The sequence below is a fragment of the Leptonychotes weddellii genome, chromosome 2 (assembly GCF_054177405.1).
Source record: "Leptonychotes weddellii isolate Sample4059 chromosome 2, ASM5417740v2, whole genome shotgun sequence".
NCBI lineage: Eukaryota > Metazoa > Chordata > Mammalia > Carnivora > Phocidae > Leptonychotes > Leptonychotes weddellii.
Window position 1 is genome coordinate 39127682 of NC_138370.1, and position 18660 is coordinate 39146341.

Here is an 18660-nt window from a genome sequence, read left to right on the forward strand (position 1 = left end):
AGAGGGTCTCACGACTCCTTTTCCATTTGTGAAGGTATAAATGAGGTGGAGCCAGACGGGGACCAGACAGGAAGCAAGTAACTTACAAACTACTGAGTAGGTAGCCCTGTCCTTGTATAGGAAAGGGTCCGAAAAAAGGATAAGAAATACACCCATTCCATATACTGCTTACAGTCAGGCCTGGGGAATCAGCAATACACAAGTCCTGAGAAGAATTCCGAGGTACCCTTGGTACAAAGAATGGAGGGGTAAATCATCGTGCCACATGGGACATGGGAGTCAACCAAGAGTTAGAGAGAATTAAGGTGTCCTGGAGGAAATGGAGATTGCAGCCTTTACATGATCAAACTAAGATGGCTCAGTTAAATTTAACCAGTATTTATTGACCGCTTACTTTGTGACAGACATTTTTTTCTAAGCACTTGGGATAGATCAGAGAATAGAGTCATATCTAAGTTCTAGAAAATGTCTTCTTCTCCAGCTTAATAGTAAAAACTCTAAGCAAAAAAAAAAAGGGTGGGGATGGATTTTTACTTCAGAACTTCTTGTGAAAGCTTCTGGTGAGCAAACAGTGCTGTATTTGTCATGAGGGCCAAGAGGACGTTTCCATTCTGTCCATGGAAACTATAGAATATCACCTTAGCAATTTGATTGGCCAGGTTGGTTTAGGTGCTAAAATGGCAGGCAGAGGTTCTGTAAGATTCCTTGATGAATTCTTCTCTCTGCCTTCATCTACTTTGTCTCCTTTCTAGGCTCCCCATCTTTGCAGACAGATGGGCTGATGACTACTACTGTCCCGCCTCCCCCTCCCCCCAAAAGCAAGCCCTACGAGAGCAGCCAGAGGAACTCCGCGGAGGTAGGGAACAGCGGCTGGGGTCAGAGCGCCCCACTCGCAGGAGCGCAAAGCTGGTTTTCCAAGCTTTTTGCTAGGCGGGTTTCCTGTAGATTTGTCGCTCTGATCGCTTCTTGACTCATGCCTGCAACCATAAAAAGATAGGGGAGTTTCTAATGGGAAGTAACGCAATACAGGCAGACCTTTTCATCAGATCGAAGGTAGAGCCTTTCTCCGTACCTCACCCTGGGTACAGGTGAGTGAAATCAGTGGGTTCTGGTTCACATGTGAAGAGTTTACTCCTTCTGAGTGAGTGACAGTCATTCTGGAATGGCCTCTGATGGGTTTCCTGCATTCGTTCAATGGCATATCTATAGATATGCCAAGAGCCCAAGTGTTGGGGATATAACATTTTGGTGTATATCTGATTAACCCAAGGAGAACAAGGGAAGTTAAATGAGGGTTGTTTCCCTTTTCTCCTTGCCAAGGCTGCGTAGATGGATCAGTTAGAAGCGAAAGCACTGTGTCAGAAATGTGGAGGAGAAAGCGAATCAGGAGGAAAGATAAGACTCATTTGACTTCCGTTGTGTCTGCCCCCTCAGATTGCCCCTCCGCTTCCGGTCCGCAGAGAAGCCAAAGCCCCACCCCCACCACCTCCCAAAGCTCGGAAATCTGGCTTCCTTTCTTCTGAGCCCGGATCCCAGTAAGGATCTTGCCGCCCTGTCTCCGGAACTCTGAACACCTTGAACAGCTGAGAGGAGGCCCTGTCCTCATTCCCCAGGGCCTCTGGCTGACCCCCCACCCCCTTCCTGATCTGGGGTCAGCTGTACCAGCTCAAAACTGGTTGTTCTTTGAAAGACTTCTCTGAAAGAGGCCGAAGGCCACATCTCCTCCCGCCCGCCCACATGAATTCCAGAATTGGTCGGGTCCTCTGTTTCTCAAAGGAGAGATATCTCCTCACCGTGATTAAATTCCGCCTCCAGCGCAGAGGCCACCGCAGCCTACAGAAGCCTGGCTACGTTCTTCTATGGCGGTCTTGGAGCAACCCCAGGAACCTCCACTTTGGAAGGATTTCTTGCTTTGCTTGTGAAAAGCTATGCTTGAGACTTGGTTTTCTCACGTGGACACACCATGCCCTGAATAACATTGGAAGAGACGTGCATCAGGGACTTTGGTAGCCAAAATAATCCTATCTTCCTGAAGTCTGCTTGTGTCTCCTTTAAGGAAAAGAACATCTTTGTAATGAAGATGGGCTACTTTCATGTGTGACTAGTCATCATTGTTGAAAACACATGGACTCGACTGTGAGGTCTGAGCTCCCGTCTGCCCCCATGCCAGCTACTGCGTGTGGTGTGGGAACCCTCCTGGGAGGCCCTCGCACTCCTGACCCCCTGGCTGTCACCACACCGAGTCACTCCTTCCTGCTACAGACTCTCTTGAAGCTCTTTCTTTTGCACAGTTTCTTGCCCTGTTACCTCCTCTGAGTGCAAATCACTGGACAGAAGGGACTTCGAAGCCCGGGTTCAGCCGCTTCTCTTCCAGATCGTGTTTGGATGGCTCAGCGGCCCCTCTCTGCCCCCTGATTTTACCCTGGAGAATACAGTGCAATATCTCCCTTTGATTATTTATTCCTCATGATTGTGGAATTAATTTGATTACATGTTTATGGTACTAAGTCAGTAGTCCTTTTGGAAGAAGAAATGGGGTGATTTAGATGATCAAATATTACATACACCTACACAAACCCCACAAGGTTGGAGACATTTTGAGCTAGAAGGACCTTAAAGTTCATACAAACAACCCCCTCGTTTTGTAGACAAAACGGAAAATCTGACTACAGATTCTTACTAACAACGCAGCTTGCTAATTGAGGCTCTATCCCCAGATAACACTTAGATCAAGAAGACAACCCTGACATACTCCATGATGAATACCTACCCCTAGTTGGAACAACAGTGGAAATGTCCTGGGTATTTCTATACCACTTTGACATTTATGGCAAAGTAGAAAGCTTTATGTGGATCCCCTAGGTCAGCACGTGGGGAAGCTCACCAGAGTCCCTTTGGTAACTGGGCCCAGTCCCCTTCCCCACCTACCCAGCCCCAAGGTAGAGAGAGAGAGGAAAGAGATTTCACCTCTGAGAATGCGGATTTGCTTGCCTGCTTCTTTGCGTACCCGTTTCAATACCACCTTTCTTAGAAGAGACCTTCTAATGGTTCAGAGAGTCAGGGAAAGACGTGGCCAGCAATCCTCAAGCAGTTAGTGTGCATATTTAAAAGTGGTGAGGAAAAGGTGGTTCTTCACCTCCACTCAGGGGAACCTTCAAAGGGATAGACTAGAGAAAAGCTGGGCTTTGGAAGTAAACCATCTGGTCTCCGACCATCCCAGCTGTGTCATCTGTTAACTTTGCAAATCCCCTAAATTCTTTGCAATCATCTGAGCCTTCATTTCTTCCCCTTCTGATACAGGGAACAGTACCTGCCACACAGATGAGATTCAAACAAGATCGGCTGTGTGGAGTAGTAGGAACGAAATGATCCGTCCTTTCCTCTGCTCGGCCTGAGTAAGATCTGGAATTCTCTAAGAGCATTATTGATATTTTTTCCCCCTGAGGTAATTTGGAAAGTGAGTGCAAGTTAGCTGTGCGCATACAATCCCTTTTAAAAAAAAAAAATGGCATCTTTTAGAATCTCTTACATAATTATTTATGACTAAAGAAGAAGTGTTAATAAGAACCAAAAAGGATTTTAGTGGAAAGAATTCAACGAAGAGAAGGAACGGAAAGGTTATATGGGGCTTCTGTGGAGCCCAGAGCAGCTTCTGAGAAGTTGCCTCGCAGACTGGCTAGCGGGGATCTGTAGGTCTCACTCACCCGATTTTTCAGGCTGCCTTTCAAATAGAAAGATGTAAGCTGGTCACAAAAAATACCAAACCTCAAGCATGACCCTTCAGAGCAGTGCAAGTGAGTTCTGCAGTGTGGTCTTTGATCAGGGGCTGGGGAAGTCTGATACGCTGGTGCCCAAGTACCTTCCCTTTTTTAACAGAACATTTTTCCAACTGATTCCCCTTCTATCTTAATGAAAATACTAAGTCTCTCCTGCCTGAATAGAAAGGATTCTAGGTAATGGTGTGGATACCAGATTACAGGGAACATGGGGGAAGGCATTGGGTCAGAAAGAGTCATGTTTGACAAAAGATCATAAATCACGTCTGTCCTGAAGTCAAAGAGGAAGACTGCAAGGAAATGCCTTATGATTACATTGCATATAGGAGAGATGAGGGGCCAGGAATAAAAGAGGAAAGAACTGGTCTTTATTTCCCTTGATAAGAACTCTGGAGTACTGAAGGACATTGAAAGTAGCCCCCAAACTGTCACAACCTTTGTGGATGTCACAACCTTATGGGATTTTTTTTTAATCCCTTATTTTCTTTCTCTCTGTTCTGGTGACTTGTCTTCCTTGGAGATTTTTTTTTTTTCAAGAATCGTTTTATTCAACATTTATTAAGCTCTTATTGAATGCCAGACACCATACGAGACTCTCAGGATGTGGCAATTCAGTGTATCCAATGGGAACAGCCTGGTATGCAGAGACTGTGTTGTGCTGTGGGGTTGGCAAGAGAGTAGGACCAGGAGAAAGTGAAACCCTCAGTACGGCTGCTGGGCCATGGGCCTCCCCTCTTCCACCTCCCATGTGGATTGCAGAATTGTAGTCCTTCTCGCCCGTCAGGGAGACCCTGCAGATCCCTAAGACAAGAGATAAAGCGGGATTTGAGATAACAATCTACCTTTGTTAACTTTTTCCAAGCTGTGGGAGTGCTTCCCCTCTACTGGCCCCCAGATCATGGGGTGCCTTTTTCCTTTAAAATTGAGGGATGTCTTAACATACATATGGGCAAGTGCACAAATCTTAGGGGTACAGATGGATGAAACTTGACCTAGGCGTGTACCGCATCGCCACCTCTCAGATCCAGACCGAGACTACTTCCAGAACCCCAGAAGTGCCCCTCATGTCCCTGCTGTCCTTCTGCAAAAGGCATTTAGAAGGCCATTCATAGCTGTACCTTCCTTCCTTTCACTGCTCGGGTATAATGAAAAAAGGGGAAAAACCCCACCATCAACACAGGACAGGACAGTAAAGACCATGTACCGTTTGGCAAGTCGATTTATAGTCAGTCCCTGGGCCTCATTTTCCTCATGTAAAACATGTATATCCGAAGCTGTGTGATTTTAGAATCCTTTCGGCCCTCGCTTTCTTTGATTCTAAGTGAATGAGAAAGAGAGAATCCGAAGGCAACGAAGTTTCCGTACAACAGCTTTTAGGCCCACATGCCATTGACCAAGTGGGATTTTAAAATTAGTTGGAAAAGGTAAGTTCCTCTTTGGGTGGGTTGAGCATGGAACCACCAGTTATAACCTACAAAAAGAAAAAGTTTTCCTTTAAGTTGATGATTTCAGGCTGACCAGTGCTGGTCTCCCACATATGCTGCCTAAACTCATCTATTAGTCAGATTTTGTAAGTTATTCATCCAGACTTTGTCAAAGGCTCGGTTGCCAGGATTTTGTAAACTAGTTGGGTTTCAAACATGGACTGTTAGGAAGATGTGCATTGAAGTAGAAAAATTTTGTTCAGATTTGCTGTTATTTATTTTTTAAATTAAAAATGGAAATGTATTTTGAAGCTTATCGTGTTTAGTCTGTTTTTACCCTTACGTTAAAGAAACGAAATCATTCCTGAACTTTTCTTTATCGACACCTCCTTTGTGACACATCACACCCAGTCCCTCTGGCCTCCTGTCATTATTACAGGTCCTGTTAGTTTAGACTTGTGCTGTGGGGTCATGGAAGCAAGAAGAACCGCCGACCATTTGGTTCTTCCCTCCCCTCAACCCCTGTCCATGCATCCCTTTGGCATCGGAGCTGATGGCTTCTGACAACAATTCATTTAATGCGATGGGCTGTTTCTTCATTCACTGCAAAGGGAAATCAAAGGAGTAGCTAGTAACTTAACTTGGGAAGGATAGGAACCAGTTCTCAAACTAGGTTGAACCTTAGTATCACCGGGGAAGAGGTCACACCCCAGACCAATTAAATCAATTTCCAAGAGCAGGGAGCATGACCCAGACACCATATTCCTTTTACATCTCCCCAGTGTTATTCCAACGTTTGGCCAAGGCTGAAAATCACCACTACCTTAGAGGAAATAACACCCTGAGAAAATCGGTGTTCAAAATGGATATTCATTTCTTTTTTTTTTTTTTTAAAGATTTTTATTTATTTATTTGAGAGAGAATGAGAGACAGAGAGCATGAGAGGGGGGAGGGTTGGAGGGAGAAGCAGACTCCCTGCCGAGCAGGGAGCCCGATGCGGGACTCGATCCAGGGACTCCAGGATCATGACCTGAGCCGAAGGCAGTCGCTTAACCAACTGAGCCACCCAGGCGCCCTGGATATTCATTTCTTAAACTCCCTGCTGGTGGTGTGTCGCACTGGGGAGAGGGGAGGGCCACACTTCAATTAGAATAGCCACACTGTTTTAAGTCCTGGGCTTATGCCTAAGATTTTTTTTTTTTTTTTTCGTTTAAGAAAATGTCCCAGTGCTTTTAAACATCTGCCATCTGTTGCTTTTCAGGGCAATAATATGCCCCCACTGTGTACATAAGAATCCCTGGCATGTTAAACATGCAAATGGTTTGGGCCCCCAAGACTGAATCAGTAAGCCTGGGGAATCATTTTGGATCTACAGTCCCCAGTGAAAAATACTACTTTAGAGCACCATTCACTGTCAAAATGTAATAAGCGCTGTTATTTCATACAGTGATTCTTGGGTTTTTCCCAGTCACCTCCAGGATACTGCAACTTCTAAACCCGTTGCTAAAATAGTCTATCTTCAAGCCACTCTTTTTGATGCTAGATCATTGAAAGATATTTGAGAACTTATTAAAGGGAGCTTTTGGTATGTTTCCCCACCCTTTTAAAAGGCTACAGGCCCTTTTTTGAAGTTGCGTTGAGGTTGTAGAGAGTTCTTCAAATCCAGGAAGATGTGTAAAATGTTATAAAGGGGTCATTTGCACTCTCCTCCTTTGGCATTTGGCCATTCGAGAATCAAATACCCAACATGTTCATGTGAGTCGCAAACCCCTGGATGCCATCCTGAGCCTCTCACATCCACATCAGGTCGCTGCATGAGCGTCTTTGTAGCCCATTCAGGGAAGCCCACAGACTCCAACAGAATGTAAAAAATAAGTGACTGAGGGGTGCCTGGGTGGCTCAGTCAGTTAAGCATCTGCCTTTGGCTGGGGTCATGATCCCAGGGTTCTGGGATCGAGCCCCGCGTCGGGCTCCCTGCTCAGCGGGGAGTCTGCTTCTCCCTCTCCCTCTGCTCCTAAACCCTGCTCGTTTTTTCTCCCTCTCTCTCAAATAAATAAATAAAATCTTTAAAAAATAAGTGTTACCCTGTTCTTTTAAATGTGTTAACTAACATAAAGTTTGTAAATGGTATTTTTTTTAATTTTTTATTTTATTTTTTAAATATGTTATTTATTTATTTCACGGAGAGAACTCAAGCAGGGGGGAGCGACAGAGGGAGATGAAGAAGCAGATTCCCTGCTGAGCAGGGACCCCGATGGGAGGCTCGATCCCAGGACCCTGGGATCATGACCTGAGCCGAAAGCAGACGCTTAACCGACTGAGCCACTCAGGTGCCCCAATGTTATTGTTTTTAAAAACCAAAAAATAGTTACTGAGCGATTGGCAGATGGAAGCCCCTGCCTTGTATGTATTGATTAGTGAAAATATGCAGTTTTGCCTTTTGTTCCACAAAGTAGGTTGTGAACTACATCTCTGCTTAATTTTATTAAAGGAGGAGTAAGGGGGCGCCTGGGTGGCTCAGTCGTTGAGCGTCTGACTTCGGCTCAGGTCATGGTCCCAGGGTCTTGGGATCGAGCCCCGCACCGGGCTCCCTGCTCAGCGGGAAGCCTGCTTCTCCCTCTCCCACTCCTCCCCCTGCTTGTGTTTCCTCTCTCACTGTGTCTCCCTCTGTCAAATAAATAAACAAAATCTTTAAAAAAAAAAAAAAAGGAGGAGTAAGGAAGTTCTTCGATTGAGTTTTAAAGATTCTTCAAATGGAGATATTTGGGGAATCTAGCATTGTGCTGATCTGTATTAAAAAAGGAGGGTTTTTGGACTATTTCTGACCCTAGTTCAAATTCCTTAACACAGACCCTTTTTTGAGATGGAGGGGCAGGGAGAGGAGGAGGAAGGTACTGTCTGTCTGAGTGAAACAGGGCAAGGGCCCCGATTGTTGCCATGTGAACATAGGCTCAGTTTGTCGCTGTGACATCAGGCAACTTATCTGAAATCTGAGTTTTTCAAATGGTCTCATAATCACTTGGAAGTTAGGAGGATAATTGAGAACTGATGTCATAGTGTCTGGGACCCCATAGCGAAATGGCCCCCAGTAAATGAAGGCGATACATGAGCCCCAGGATCCTGTTTCAGCTCCAATTAACAAAATATAACCAACTAACAAAATACATACTGGCTTTCCAGTCTAATACCATCAGCTGTTCTTCCTAGTGCATGGTAGGAGCCCTGCCCATGTACCCCGAAGGAACTGAGTGGGTCCCTTAAGCCATCGTCTCCTCCTTCTAAAGGGAAGACAAGAATTGCTAATTTCCAAGGTCACTGCGAGGGTTAAGGAAAATGTTTATGCATCTGTCCCTGCACAAACCTGATGCTGGTCTTTGTGGAGAGTGAATGGTGGCAACATTACTTGACCAGGGTGCACGGGAATACCTGAATTCTGTCTTCAACAGACTCTATGCTCCAAAGCCTTTCTCAAGAGAGGTCACCAAGATCTGGCAGATGAACACTATTATTTTCAGGCCCGGGTCCCAGGCCTCCACCTGCACGGCTGGCTGTGGTGAGCACAGGGGACCCCATGCAGCAGCAGGAGCGTTGGACTTGGGGCCCAGCACAGCCTCCTCTCTCCCGAGGCCTCTCAGGTTCCAGTTAACTTCCAAAGGGATCCGAAGGCAGTCTGGGAAGGGAAGTGCTTTTCAAGTGGGAGAAATGGCCATGGCCTCACTTCTGTGGAGTATAGTCAAAAATCAAGCTACAACCCCACAGAAAACTGTTGCTGTGTCAGATCTGGGGGCCCGGCCCAATAGGTGACTGTTCTTGGGGCAGGGTGGTGGCGGAGGAGAGCCAGATTTCTTTAGTCAACAATAATGTCAGCTTTATGTTCTCTCCTGTCTCCTAGCCCCACACTCGAAGTTCTCCCCTTTGTGGGCTTGTGGTGCCCCTCCCCCACCAGAGTTCTGCCTTAGAGGAAGACTTAACATTTATGCCACTTTATTCACAACACAGCACTTCACCATGAAATATGTGAATTTAGCGTAAGCATATCTGAAATTCACACAATTTACAGATGTTAAATGAGTCACAAGTTTCAACATCAGAATTATACTTGTCAATCCTTCTGGTTCAGTGGGTTTAAATCCTCTTCTGCCCAGTTTCCTCTTCAATCAGACTTTCCTAAAATATACATGAGCAAAAAATATATCATGGTTGATTTTACTAGCTGAATTTCACTATGCTTTTGATATCTTAATTTCCAAAATATCGATATAGAAAGAACAGATCCATTTATTTTTGTGCACTAGAAAGTCTTGGAGAGCCTGGTGATGGGTATTAAAGAGGGCACGTACTGCATGGAGCACAAGGTGTTATACGCAAACAATGAATCATGGAACACTACATCGAAAACTAATGATGTAATGTATGGTGATTAACATAACATAATTAAAAACACAAACAAAAAAGTCTTGGGGAGATATAACAGATCGTGTGTTTCTAAGTTGTTTAATAAACATAAGATCTACATTAATAGTTTAAGGATAGGATGTGAAGGAGGTGAAAGAAAGATTTGATCTGTTTTTTTTTTAAGTATTTTACTTATTTTAGAGAGAGAGAGCACGCATGTGAGTGGGGTGGAGGGGGGGCAGCAGAGGGAGAGGGACAAGCAGACTCCATGCTGAGTGTGGAGCCCAATGTGGGGTTCGATCCCACGACCCTGAGATCATGACCTGAGCTGAAACCGAAAGGTGGACACACTCAACCGACTGAGCCACCCAGGTGCCCCTGATCTCAGTTTGTTATTTATTAACCTAGCTTTTGCCTCAATACCTTCTTTCTAAGGTCACGTTTGGGAAATGCCACTGCTTGCTATTATTTTTATTATGTGGTAAGTAGGAGTAGACACAGAAAGCCAATAAAGATGTCTGTCTGCTTGTTTTTTTGAACTGTGGGTGTGGAAGTTGAGGTCAATGGACAAAATGAAAGCCCTAGCTTGTGTTTGTATATGATTTATTCAGGCTTTCCCTGCTCCTGGGCACAGGTGCTAAGTCAGTGCCCCTAACTGCTGCAAACAAGGGGACCATGGGAGCTCAGAGAGCACCAACAGTGAGCTCAAGATTCAACCTCTCTATTCAGCGCTCTGTATACTTTCTTTCTTGTTATCAAAAACCTGCATCAAGTTAGCAGATTCCCATTTTGGGCGGGAATTTGGAGATTGTTAGAATCCAGTCAGAAAACTGGAAATCAAATATGTGGCTCTGAATTACAAATTTACTAGTTTGGAATTTTTTATTCCAAAGGGGGGAAAAAATAAACTAGAGCACCATTTTTGATTGCTACATTTTTCCAGGGAAAAACCATGTCATACCAAGAACACTGGTGAAGAATTAAGGAATGCAGTGGAGAGGTGTGGATTAGCCTATATTAGAAGAGTCAGGTGGGGGGGGAGGGGACAGTGGTCGATGAATATAAGTGAAGAACTGACATGTAACAGTGGGAAGAAATGTAATAGTCATCCCAAAGGATAGAACCAAGGGTACCCCCAAAGGTTAGGGGGTAAAGGTTACAGAGAGATTTCAATTTAAGGGGAAAAAGTTCTAACCATTAGTACTGTCTACCCACTGAGAGAGGGTGTCACAAAAATAGTGAGGCCCTACCCCGGGAGGAATTCAAGCAGTCAGGACGGTAAGCCCCACAGAGGCCGAGAGGTGGTTGCCCTAAGTGGCACCAAGGACCTTTCCATCTCTAAAGCTCCATGTTGTTACCGCTGTAACTCACCAGAGCTCCTTTCAGGTCCCTGAGGGCAGATCGGGGCTGGTGGATGGTGCATTCCAAGCGCTGAGGTTCTGCTGGTTGATCAAGCTCTTTGGCTATCTGAGGAAAAAGAACGTGATTCTTGCTGTTGGAGATAAATGGAATGGAATGGTATTTTCCACTTTCACCAAGAACTGTGTGTGGAGAGTGAGGTCAAGGGAATTGTGGGACGAGGATTTAAGAACATAGATCCGCCCTGAGGCATTTATACAGAGGGGTGGGATGTTCTGGGGGTAGTGTTAGTAAGGAGAGAATATTTTCTCTCTAGAGATGATGAGAATGAAGTACTTTGAACCTCATGAGGGGATAGTATACGAAAAGTCCAGGAGCTTCTAGTTATGAATAGGGGTGATTTTTATTTTCTAGTTTTTACTAAATATGTCATAGTTAAATAAGTTAAATAAGTTACTTCACATATAATCTATGGAGAGGAGACTTCAGATTCCCGGGCATCTTTATTTCATACTAAATTATCTTTGTTATTTCTCCAAAAAGAAAGCTAAATAATTTTAAGTTTTTCTAGTTTCTTTTTCTCGGCGCTATATTAAGTGTCCCAGGCCCGAATTGCTCATCCTTTAGGTTCTGTTCGTTTTCCATTAATTTAAGAAACCAATAACAACTATTTTTATTAATCCACTATCATTTTGGGGGGTAGCCAGCTAATATCTAAGGCCTCTCTCATGTGATCCTTACATGACCCCAAGAAGTCTCATTTTATAGATAAAAAACCATGTACCCTATGTTAGTGCTGGTACTAGTACTGAAATCAATGTATATGAAATAAAATCCAGGATATTTTCCAGTATATATTTTGTGTCCTTGAGCTTGCTAACCCTATCCCCACTAGCAGCCTCCAAGTTCTTTGCCTAAATGCCCGTTTCAGTAAAAAGAAATGATAGGGCATGCACTCTTGAGAAGAATACTTATTTATAAGTTATGAGAATGTACACTGACCTAGTATCATAGATACTTTTAAAAGACGAAATAAGAAAAAAATAATAATGAGCAGAAGTTCTAAGATTTTCTTTCCGAATCCCAAGGAATCATCTTGCTCTGGAGACCTTGGGTCCATCCCATCGTTTCGAATTCCTTTGGCAATTCTAGATATTCAGAGTGCGACACGCTACTTCGCACCTGTTGCTGCATTCTCTAGGAATTGTTCCTGTCTGAATAGAAAGCAGGGATGGGACTTTGCCTTTGCACATGTCTCATCTCCCCCAGAATACCAGGGGTACCTGGAGCCCAGCGTAGCACAGTTGGGGCACACACAGAATGTTAACGTGGACTGAATCACATAAGCCATGTCTTATTTTGATGATGAAAAAGCCTTACCTCTTGGAAAGAATCGATCAAATTTTCAGCATTCCTCTTCCCCCCAGGACGTAGTCCATAGGACCAGTGTTGGCCTTGGCAGCCCACCACACATAAGGTCAGCAGGAGAAGTCCAGCTACAAGTTTTGGAATCGGCTCCATTCTAAGGAACATCAATGCAACAGTGAGAATAGACCCAGACTGGGTTGAGCGAGAAGTCAAGACCTTTCTGGTGAGAAGCCTAACGTTTCTATGCTAAGCCTGCAGAAGGCGGAAGTGGCAGTTGCCTGCTTTCACACGCACGCTGAAACACACATCCCCATGTGTTTGCCTTGGGTTTCTTAGCCACTGGGGAGAAAGGCAGTACTTGGAACTTCCATGCTCAGTACGTTTTCGTACTAAGCTAGTCTATTTTTATTTTTAGTATTTATTTGGTTACACAAACTCCCTGATTCCTACCCTTATCAAGTTCGCCTTTTTTGCCTTCACATTCCCCCACCCCTCCCACACACACACAACTCCCCCATAGATTCGTTTTCAACTGTATCAGTTCCTGAGATAAAGAGAATTGGGCCATCTGCTTGGAAAGGTAGCTCCTGCTAGGAATCTCTGGCTAATATAAAGTTGTATGACATCAAATGCATACACTGTGGCACTAATTACATTTTGCTGAGTGTCTTCCACACGTAAGTGCTGGCCGGGCCATCTGTGAGCGTGAGAGAGAACTCAACACCTCTCAAAGCACCAAGCCCCAGGCCAGATGCCTCCATGGCCAAGGCGGCCTTGAATTAGCTAATGACGAGAGGAATTCTCACAATGTCTTCAAGTTAATTTTCATCTGATGGGAAAGAGACTAAAGACAAAATCAAATACTGGTCGATGAGCTGTTGTAATTATTCACCAAAGCCTGGATCCTCTGTGGCCCTGGGTGACAGGGACCACGAAGGTCAAGGTTTCTTTAGATACCGTCATGCCTGGCTTTAGCCCTTTGGGTGTAAAATGCCCTATAGACAGACGAAAGCATGTGGTCTCAAAACAAGTGCTAGAAATACAAAGCGTTTTACCTGTTTGCGAACAAAGAGCCAAAAGAATCCCGAGCTTCTTTTCGAGTTTGTAGAGTACTGTGATTTTTCATTTTCTTAGCTTCCTTTTTATATGAAACTTTTCCAGGACTGAAATCTTTCCTGCTGGTAAATTATACTGCACATGGACTATGGGGGTTTTTTAAATAGTAATTTTTTTTTAATCCTATTCACATAAAGCCCTTTAATAGTGTATGTAATTGGAACACCCACTGGTGTACCTATTAAATGTACTTAAATCTTGGCCATTAAAACCTCAGCTAAGACTTTTATAGCTGAGACCCCCAATTCAGAGATTAAAATCTAGCTAGGTTGTATTCTCTTGAGGAAACTGACAGACCCATCCAGAGCAGAGGGAAAATAGCTGTCGTACATTAAGTGATGTTAAATGCGCACAGAAAAGCTTTCACAAAGGAGGCCATTTGGTAATTAGAGAAAGAAGCTGAGTCAGGATGCCCGGGAGCTGGTCTCAGCTCTTCGATTCTTCATTTGTAAGAGGAGCTGATTTATAAATAATAAGAAGTGATTATTGGCACTACACCTGTACCCATATAGGATCCTACAGTAAGTAGATCATGTGAGTCTGAAAATTCCCCAGTCTCCTCCCCACCAGGTTCCTGCCTTGACTTATCTGTAAAGCCTTCTATAGCATCAAAAAGCTAAGGAGAAACATTGTAGTTAGAATACACTAAGCCCAAGACCACCTGGTGGGTGGACAGTTTGACTCATTTCAGTAGATATTTATTGAGTTAAAATATACAAATCACTGTGCTAAAGACAGTGAGAACACCAAGGTGAGAAATAGTAGTTAACTGGCATGTGAATGAGACCAACCTCTCTCATTACAACAGTCCTGCCAAGTGGGTATCATTATCCAAATTTACAGATAGATGTTCCAACCCAGTGGCGGACCCTTGGGATATTTTATTTACACAGTATAAACATTTACCAAAAAAAGATAGAGCCATTACTCTTTATTACATTTATCTGAATGCATGATTGTCTTCCCCTAATCTACCCCTGGGTTGTAACTCATGACAGTCAAGGATCCCATCTTATTTAAACACCTGTTAAATCCCTGACATTTAGTCAGCATTCAATAAGTTTAAGTTCGAATGAATGAATGAATGAATGAAAAGTAAGGACCTTTAAACCAGATTAGGCTTAATGCTTCCTCTATTTCTGCACCAAAGATGTGTTTTATCTGACATAGAATTAAACCTTCCTGTACAATTGTCTGTGAGGCCTATTACATTAGCTCAGTAGTAAAATGGTTAAAAATCACTGGTTATTTGTTCGTTTTAGAGCTGGGATTGGCAGTTTCTCCTCTGGTAGGATCTGAACCAATCAGTCATTGCCCAGTGTTTTCTGGAACGATTACATTTGCAAGGATGTCAGCATAAAGAGCAATGTGGAGGGCAAATTAACTCCCTGCTTTCCCCAGCCATTTCTGTGGCGGTTGTCAGAGTCTCACGATAGGGTAGAGAAGATTTCAAGTATACTTGCAAGGAGGGGAATTAAAAAAAAAAAAAAAAAGTGATTTATTTCATTTAAATTATTTTAATTATTTCTTTAGACACTGAATAATTTAAGTGCCATTTTGACATGAGACTTACCTCACTGTAATACAAAGGTAATGAGAGGCTCTTTTTCAACAAGAGTTCATTATGTTTGAACAGTGTTCAAATTGTCCAATTGATTTTCTATTTGCTGAAAGAGGTGTGCTTCTAACAGTGTTGCTTAAGCAGATGTGGTCATTGGACAGGACTCAGGAAATGGGAGTTAAGACGTCTGACCCTTACTGTAATGTTAAGCACTTATGTTTGGTTAAGCATCGGTGGATTTCTTGTAGCTTATTTCTATCAGTTGGTATTAAACTTTTGAAACATGTTTTGAAATTTTTGAATGGACACAGCCACATGGAGTATGCTCTATGCCAAATCTGTGTCGTTTTCTTAGTGCACATAGATCTCAAGGGCAAAGGCCAGATTTATTTTCTACAGTATCAAGAGATCAAATATGAAATTAATGGAATTTCGATGTTTAGTGACAAACTTTGAACCTTTTCATAGTTCCAAGGACAGATCCCGTTTATCATGAAGCTTAATTTAGTAAACTGGCTTTAAGTAATTGGATTTTATAGTTGTCATAAATTTTTTCTCAATTTAGAAATTTCCAGATCTTAAAGTGTATGGCTTTAGAGGGAAAATGGTTTCATTTTCAACATTATTAAAAGAAACACCTCAAAACTATTAAAGTGCTACAGTAATGATTCTGTAATCTTGATGAGTGACGGATGCAAGCCTCTTTTTTGCCCTAATGTAAAATCTCAGCAGGAGGAATCCATGGTGAACTCCTCCTGCTGACATAAAGGTTGTGAAAGGCTTTCAGAGAATTAATCCTTGCATAAGGTGCTTTGTACAGAAAATGTAACCACGTTTCTTCGCAGAGGTGTACCTTTTAATTTTAAAGATAATACCTCCTTGGAAATTTAATGAAATTCTAGGGCTTTTCATTAAACATGATTTGAAGTTGACATGGGGGTAGATTTACAGTATAAGTCACCGATTCATAAAATGAGCAACTGGGGAAAATATCCCAAGACCTGATTTATGTAACCTTTATTATTTCCTACTAAAATTTTTTTGAAACTGTAGTTGGAAGAACTAGATTATATTACAACATAATACCCGTGGCTCTGAACAATTACACAAATACTGAATTTTATCCATGTAGGTAATCTAATTAGGTTAAAATTTTTTTCTAGTCCCCCACTCCAACTGTATTTCTGTGTACAGACATGTTCCATCACTAGGTTTAATAGAAGTTTTACTATTTTGAAACTCCTCCCTCAAAATTTTCTCTCCCAGAAGTCAGGTGAGAATGTTTTGGGGAAAATGTTCTTAACCTAATAAAGCTAACTTGTAATGTTCATCAGCTAAACAGTAACCCAAATTAGATGAATTATCGGGAGGCAGTCTTGTCGTTTCAGAATTAATGAAATCTCTTTGTGTTGTTAGCTTGGTGGATTTTAAACAGAGGGTCATAAAATAATCATGCTTTAAGAAGTAAATTTACTTTAATGGCACTTTCCAAGAGACTAATCGGTTGTAAGTGTTGCATTTCCTTTTCCACCCAGATCCGTGGGGTTGGTCATCAACATATGGTGAAGAAATGTAAGCAAAATATGGTAAAGTGCTGATTTTCAAAAGCACGACAAGAAACTCCTTTTCAACATTTCACATCATTTATTAATGCAGTGTACATTAGATCCCAAATCCGCAGTTGCTAAGCAAACCACGTTTAGATCTTTCAGATTCTTCTGCAGTTTTCAGTTACGTCTACAGAGGTACCCTTAAGTGGATGAACAACACATTCTATAATTCTTGAAAATATATAGTACAGAGTGAAATGATTTAAATATAATTAGGCATATATTGATTATGAAAATAGATATCTCTCAATACAATACTTCTCTGTCTTGGTAAAAATAATAAAGCAAAGAAAATAATTCATTTCTGAAGTTGCTTTCCCTCACTTGTAAAGGTCCGATCTCCCGCTATTCATGTTGTACCCTTTACTGTTAAGGAAAGCTTTGCATATGTATATATAGAAGAAGAAGCGACGTGAATATTGAAGACATGTCATTCTCCCAGAGGAGACAAAGTAGTTTTTAATGATTCATTGCTTCAAACTGATGAGTCTGTAGAATTCAGAACCTATTTGGACACAGCTTATATCCCTGCTCTTGGGGCAGACATAAGGACACGGGTTAATGGTAAGGGAGGACAGGCCCTGTCTCTGCTACCGCAGAGATGAGGACTCAAGAAAATCAGGCTAGAATTTCTTTAAACGAAACCAGAAAATAGAAGTCAAAGACCCACAGGTGCTGACTGATTGGTATTACATCTTGGACCAGCCGAATGCCTTTATTCTTATTTCAGTTTTTGATGGCTATAATCAAACTGTCAGTTTAAAATCCTCTCATTCCCCATTGCAGGGTTTTAGCTGCAGTTATGTTGAGGCCCAAAAGATGACTGCCATATTCATTCATATTTTATAGCTTGGACTGGGATTTATTAATACCTATTTCTAAGCTGGCCCTGTTTAAACTATTTGGCATTTGAATTAAATTAATAACGCACCTTGGCTTTTTGCTTTTGACATATCTTCCTATGCCTGTTTTGACTGTACAGGAGAAGACAAGGCTAGTAGTGTAAATTGGATAAAATTGCCTGGTCTGGCGTTGAGTGGAACTTGCTTCAAATGAAATTCTAATGATGCTCATTTAAAAGCTGTAGCAATAGGTAAATTCTTTGTCCATCTGGAGAGTTCCACCTTAACTTGAGCTGACAATGATGTCTTTCCTTTCACTCTGTCTCAATCAGTAAGAACTGAGGATTTAATTTAGCTACTGCTTTGTTCTAAAAAATAAACATGATAAAAATGAACCTGAAAAAGAGAGCCTTGGGAAATCTGATCTCACCATATTCACACGGTGTGACAGGTATTTAAAGTAGGGGAGTGCATCACTAAAGCTATTAATAAACCTGAACTCTGCAAAATTTTCATAAAGTTTAACAATTTAAATATCCATACTGCATTTAGAGATTCAATAAATATAATTGCATATGTTGTGCTTTTCATAAATTAAAATCCTCAAGTACATTTCAAAACAAGATGGATTTCCACATCATGCCTATTTAAAAGCAAATATAATAGATCCTATTCCTGGTCATAAAGCCAGGCAAATCCCCCTACCTCTAGTCAAAAGGCAGCAAGCTAATCTAGCTTCCCTACATCCATTACATGAGTGCTTCTCTGTTAAAATCAGAATGTGGAAAAAAGTCACTTTTTTCCTTTATGCACCGCTGAGACAAGCATAATCCTCTAAATTTTTTTTTGTTTTTTATTCCCTTACAGTGTTATTTCTTCTAGACAACTGAGTGGGTGGAGAAAAAAAAAGTGATCAGGAAAACATTTTGCATCTGGGACCCCTTCCTCCAGCCCTGAAATTCTCATCGGACACTTTGTGACATGTGCAGGGGTGTCAGCATCTCTTCAAATATAGCCCCCTTCACGTTGGAACCTCTCAGGTTGGCTTCTTGAAGATCACAGCCAGACAGATCACAGTTCTGCAAGACAAAAACAATATTCACGAGATTCAGATGGAGGTTTATAGGGCCTTCTCTGTTCCCTCTCAAAAGGATTCCTGGGGCACATGAAAATCAGTTATTTCTGGAAAACTTCTGTTTTAGGAAAGAA

General features: G+C 42.3%; 3 protein-coding genes across 3 annotated transcripts in view; 1 reads left to right on the forward strand and 2 right to left on the reverse strand.

Annotated features, from left to right (window-relative positions):
- DOCK5 (dedicator of cytokinesis 5) overlaps positions 1–5511 on the forward strand; it is a 200110-nt gene extending 194599 nt beyond the window's left edge. The window contains exons 50-51 of the mRNA XM_081812900.1: positions 753–856; positions 1435–5511. Coding sequence (XP_081669026.1) covers positions 753–856; positions 1435–1539 — 209 coding nt within the window. The 3' untranslated portion in view covers positions 1540–5511. The remainder of the gene's footprint in view (positions 1–752; positions 857–1434) is intronic.
- A 5422-nt stretch (positions 5512–10933) lies between these two features.
- Positions 10934–12487, reverse strand: GNRH1 (gonadotropin releasing hormone 1). The gene is made up of 2 exons (XM_006751842.2): positions 12335–12487; positions 10934–11062 (listed from the first exon to the last, which is right to left on the reverse strand). The coding sequence occupies exons 1-2, from the start codon at positions 12485–12487 to the stop codon at positions 10934–10936; spliced, it is 282 nt and encodes a 93-aa protein (XP_006751905.2).
- Positions 12488–16623: 4136 nt separating this feature from the next.
- KCTD9 (potassium channel tetramerization domain containing 9) overlaps positions 16624–18660 on the reverse strand; it is a 38490-nt gene continuing 36453 nt past the window's right edge. Inside the window, exon 12 of the mRNA XM_081810354.1 lies at positions 16624–18530. Within this exon, the coding sequence (XP_081666480.1) occupies positions 18414–18530 (117 nt within the window). The 3' untranslated portion in view covers positions 16624–18413. The remainder of the gene's footprint in view (positions 18531–18660) is intronic.

Excerpts from the sequence above, each read along its gene's own strand:
- GNRH1 (XM_006751842.2), bottom strand. The coding sequence starts at position 12,487 with ATGTTCCTTAGAATGGAGCCGATTCCAAAACTTGTAGCTGGACTTCTC. Across the intron at positions 11,063-12,334 it reads TGATCGATTCTTTCCAAGAG|ATAGCCAAAGAGCTTGATCA; the intron begins GTAAGGCTTTTT and ends CTTTTTCCTCAG.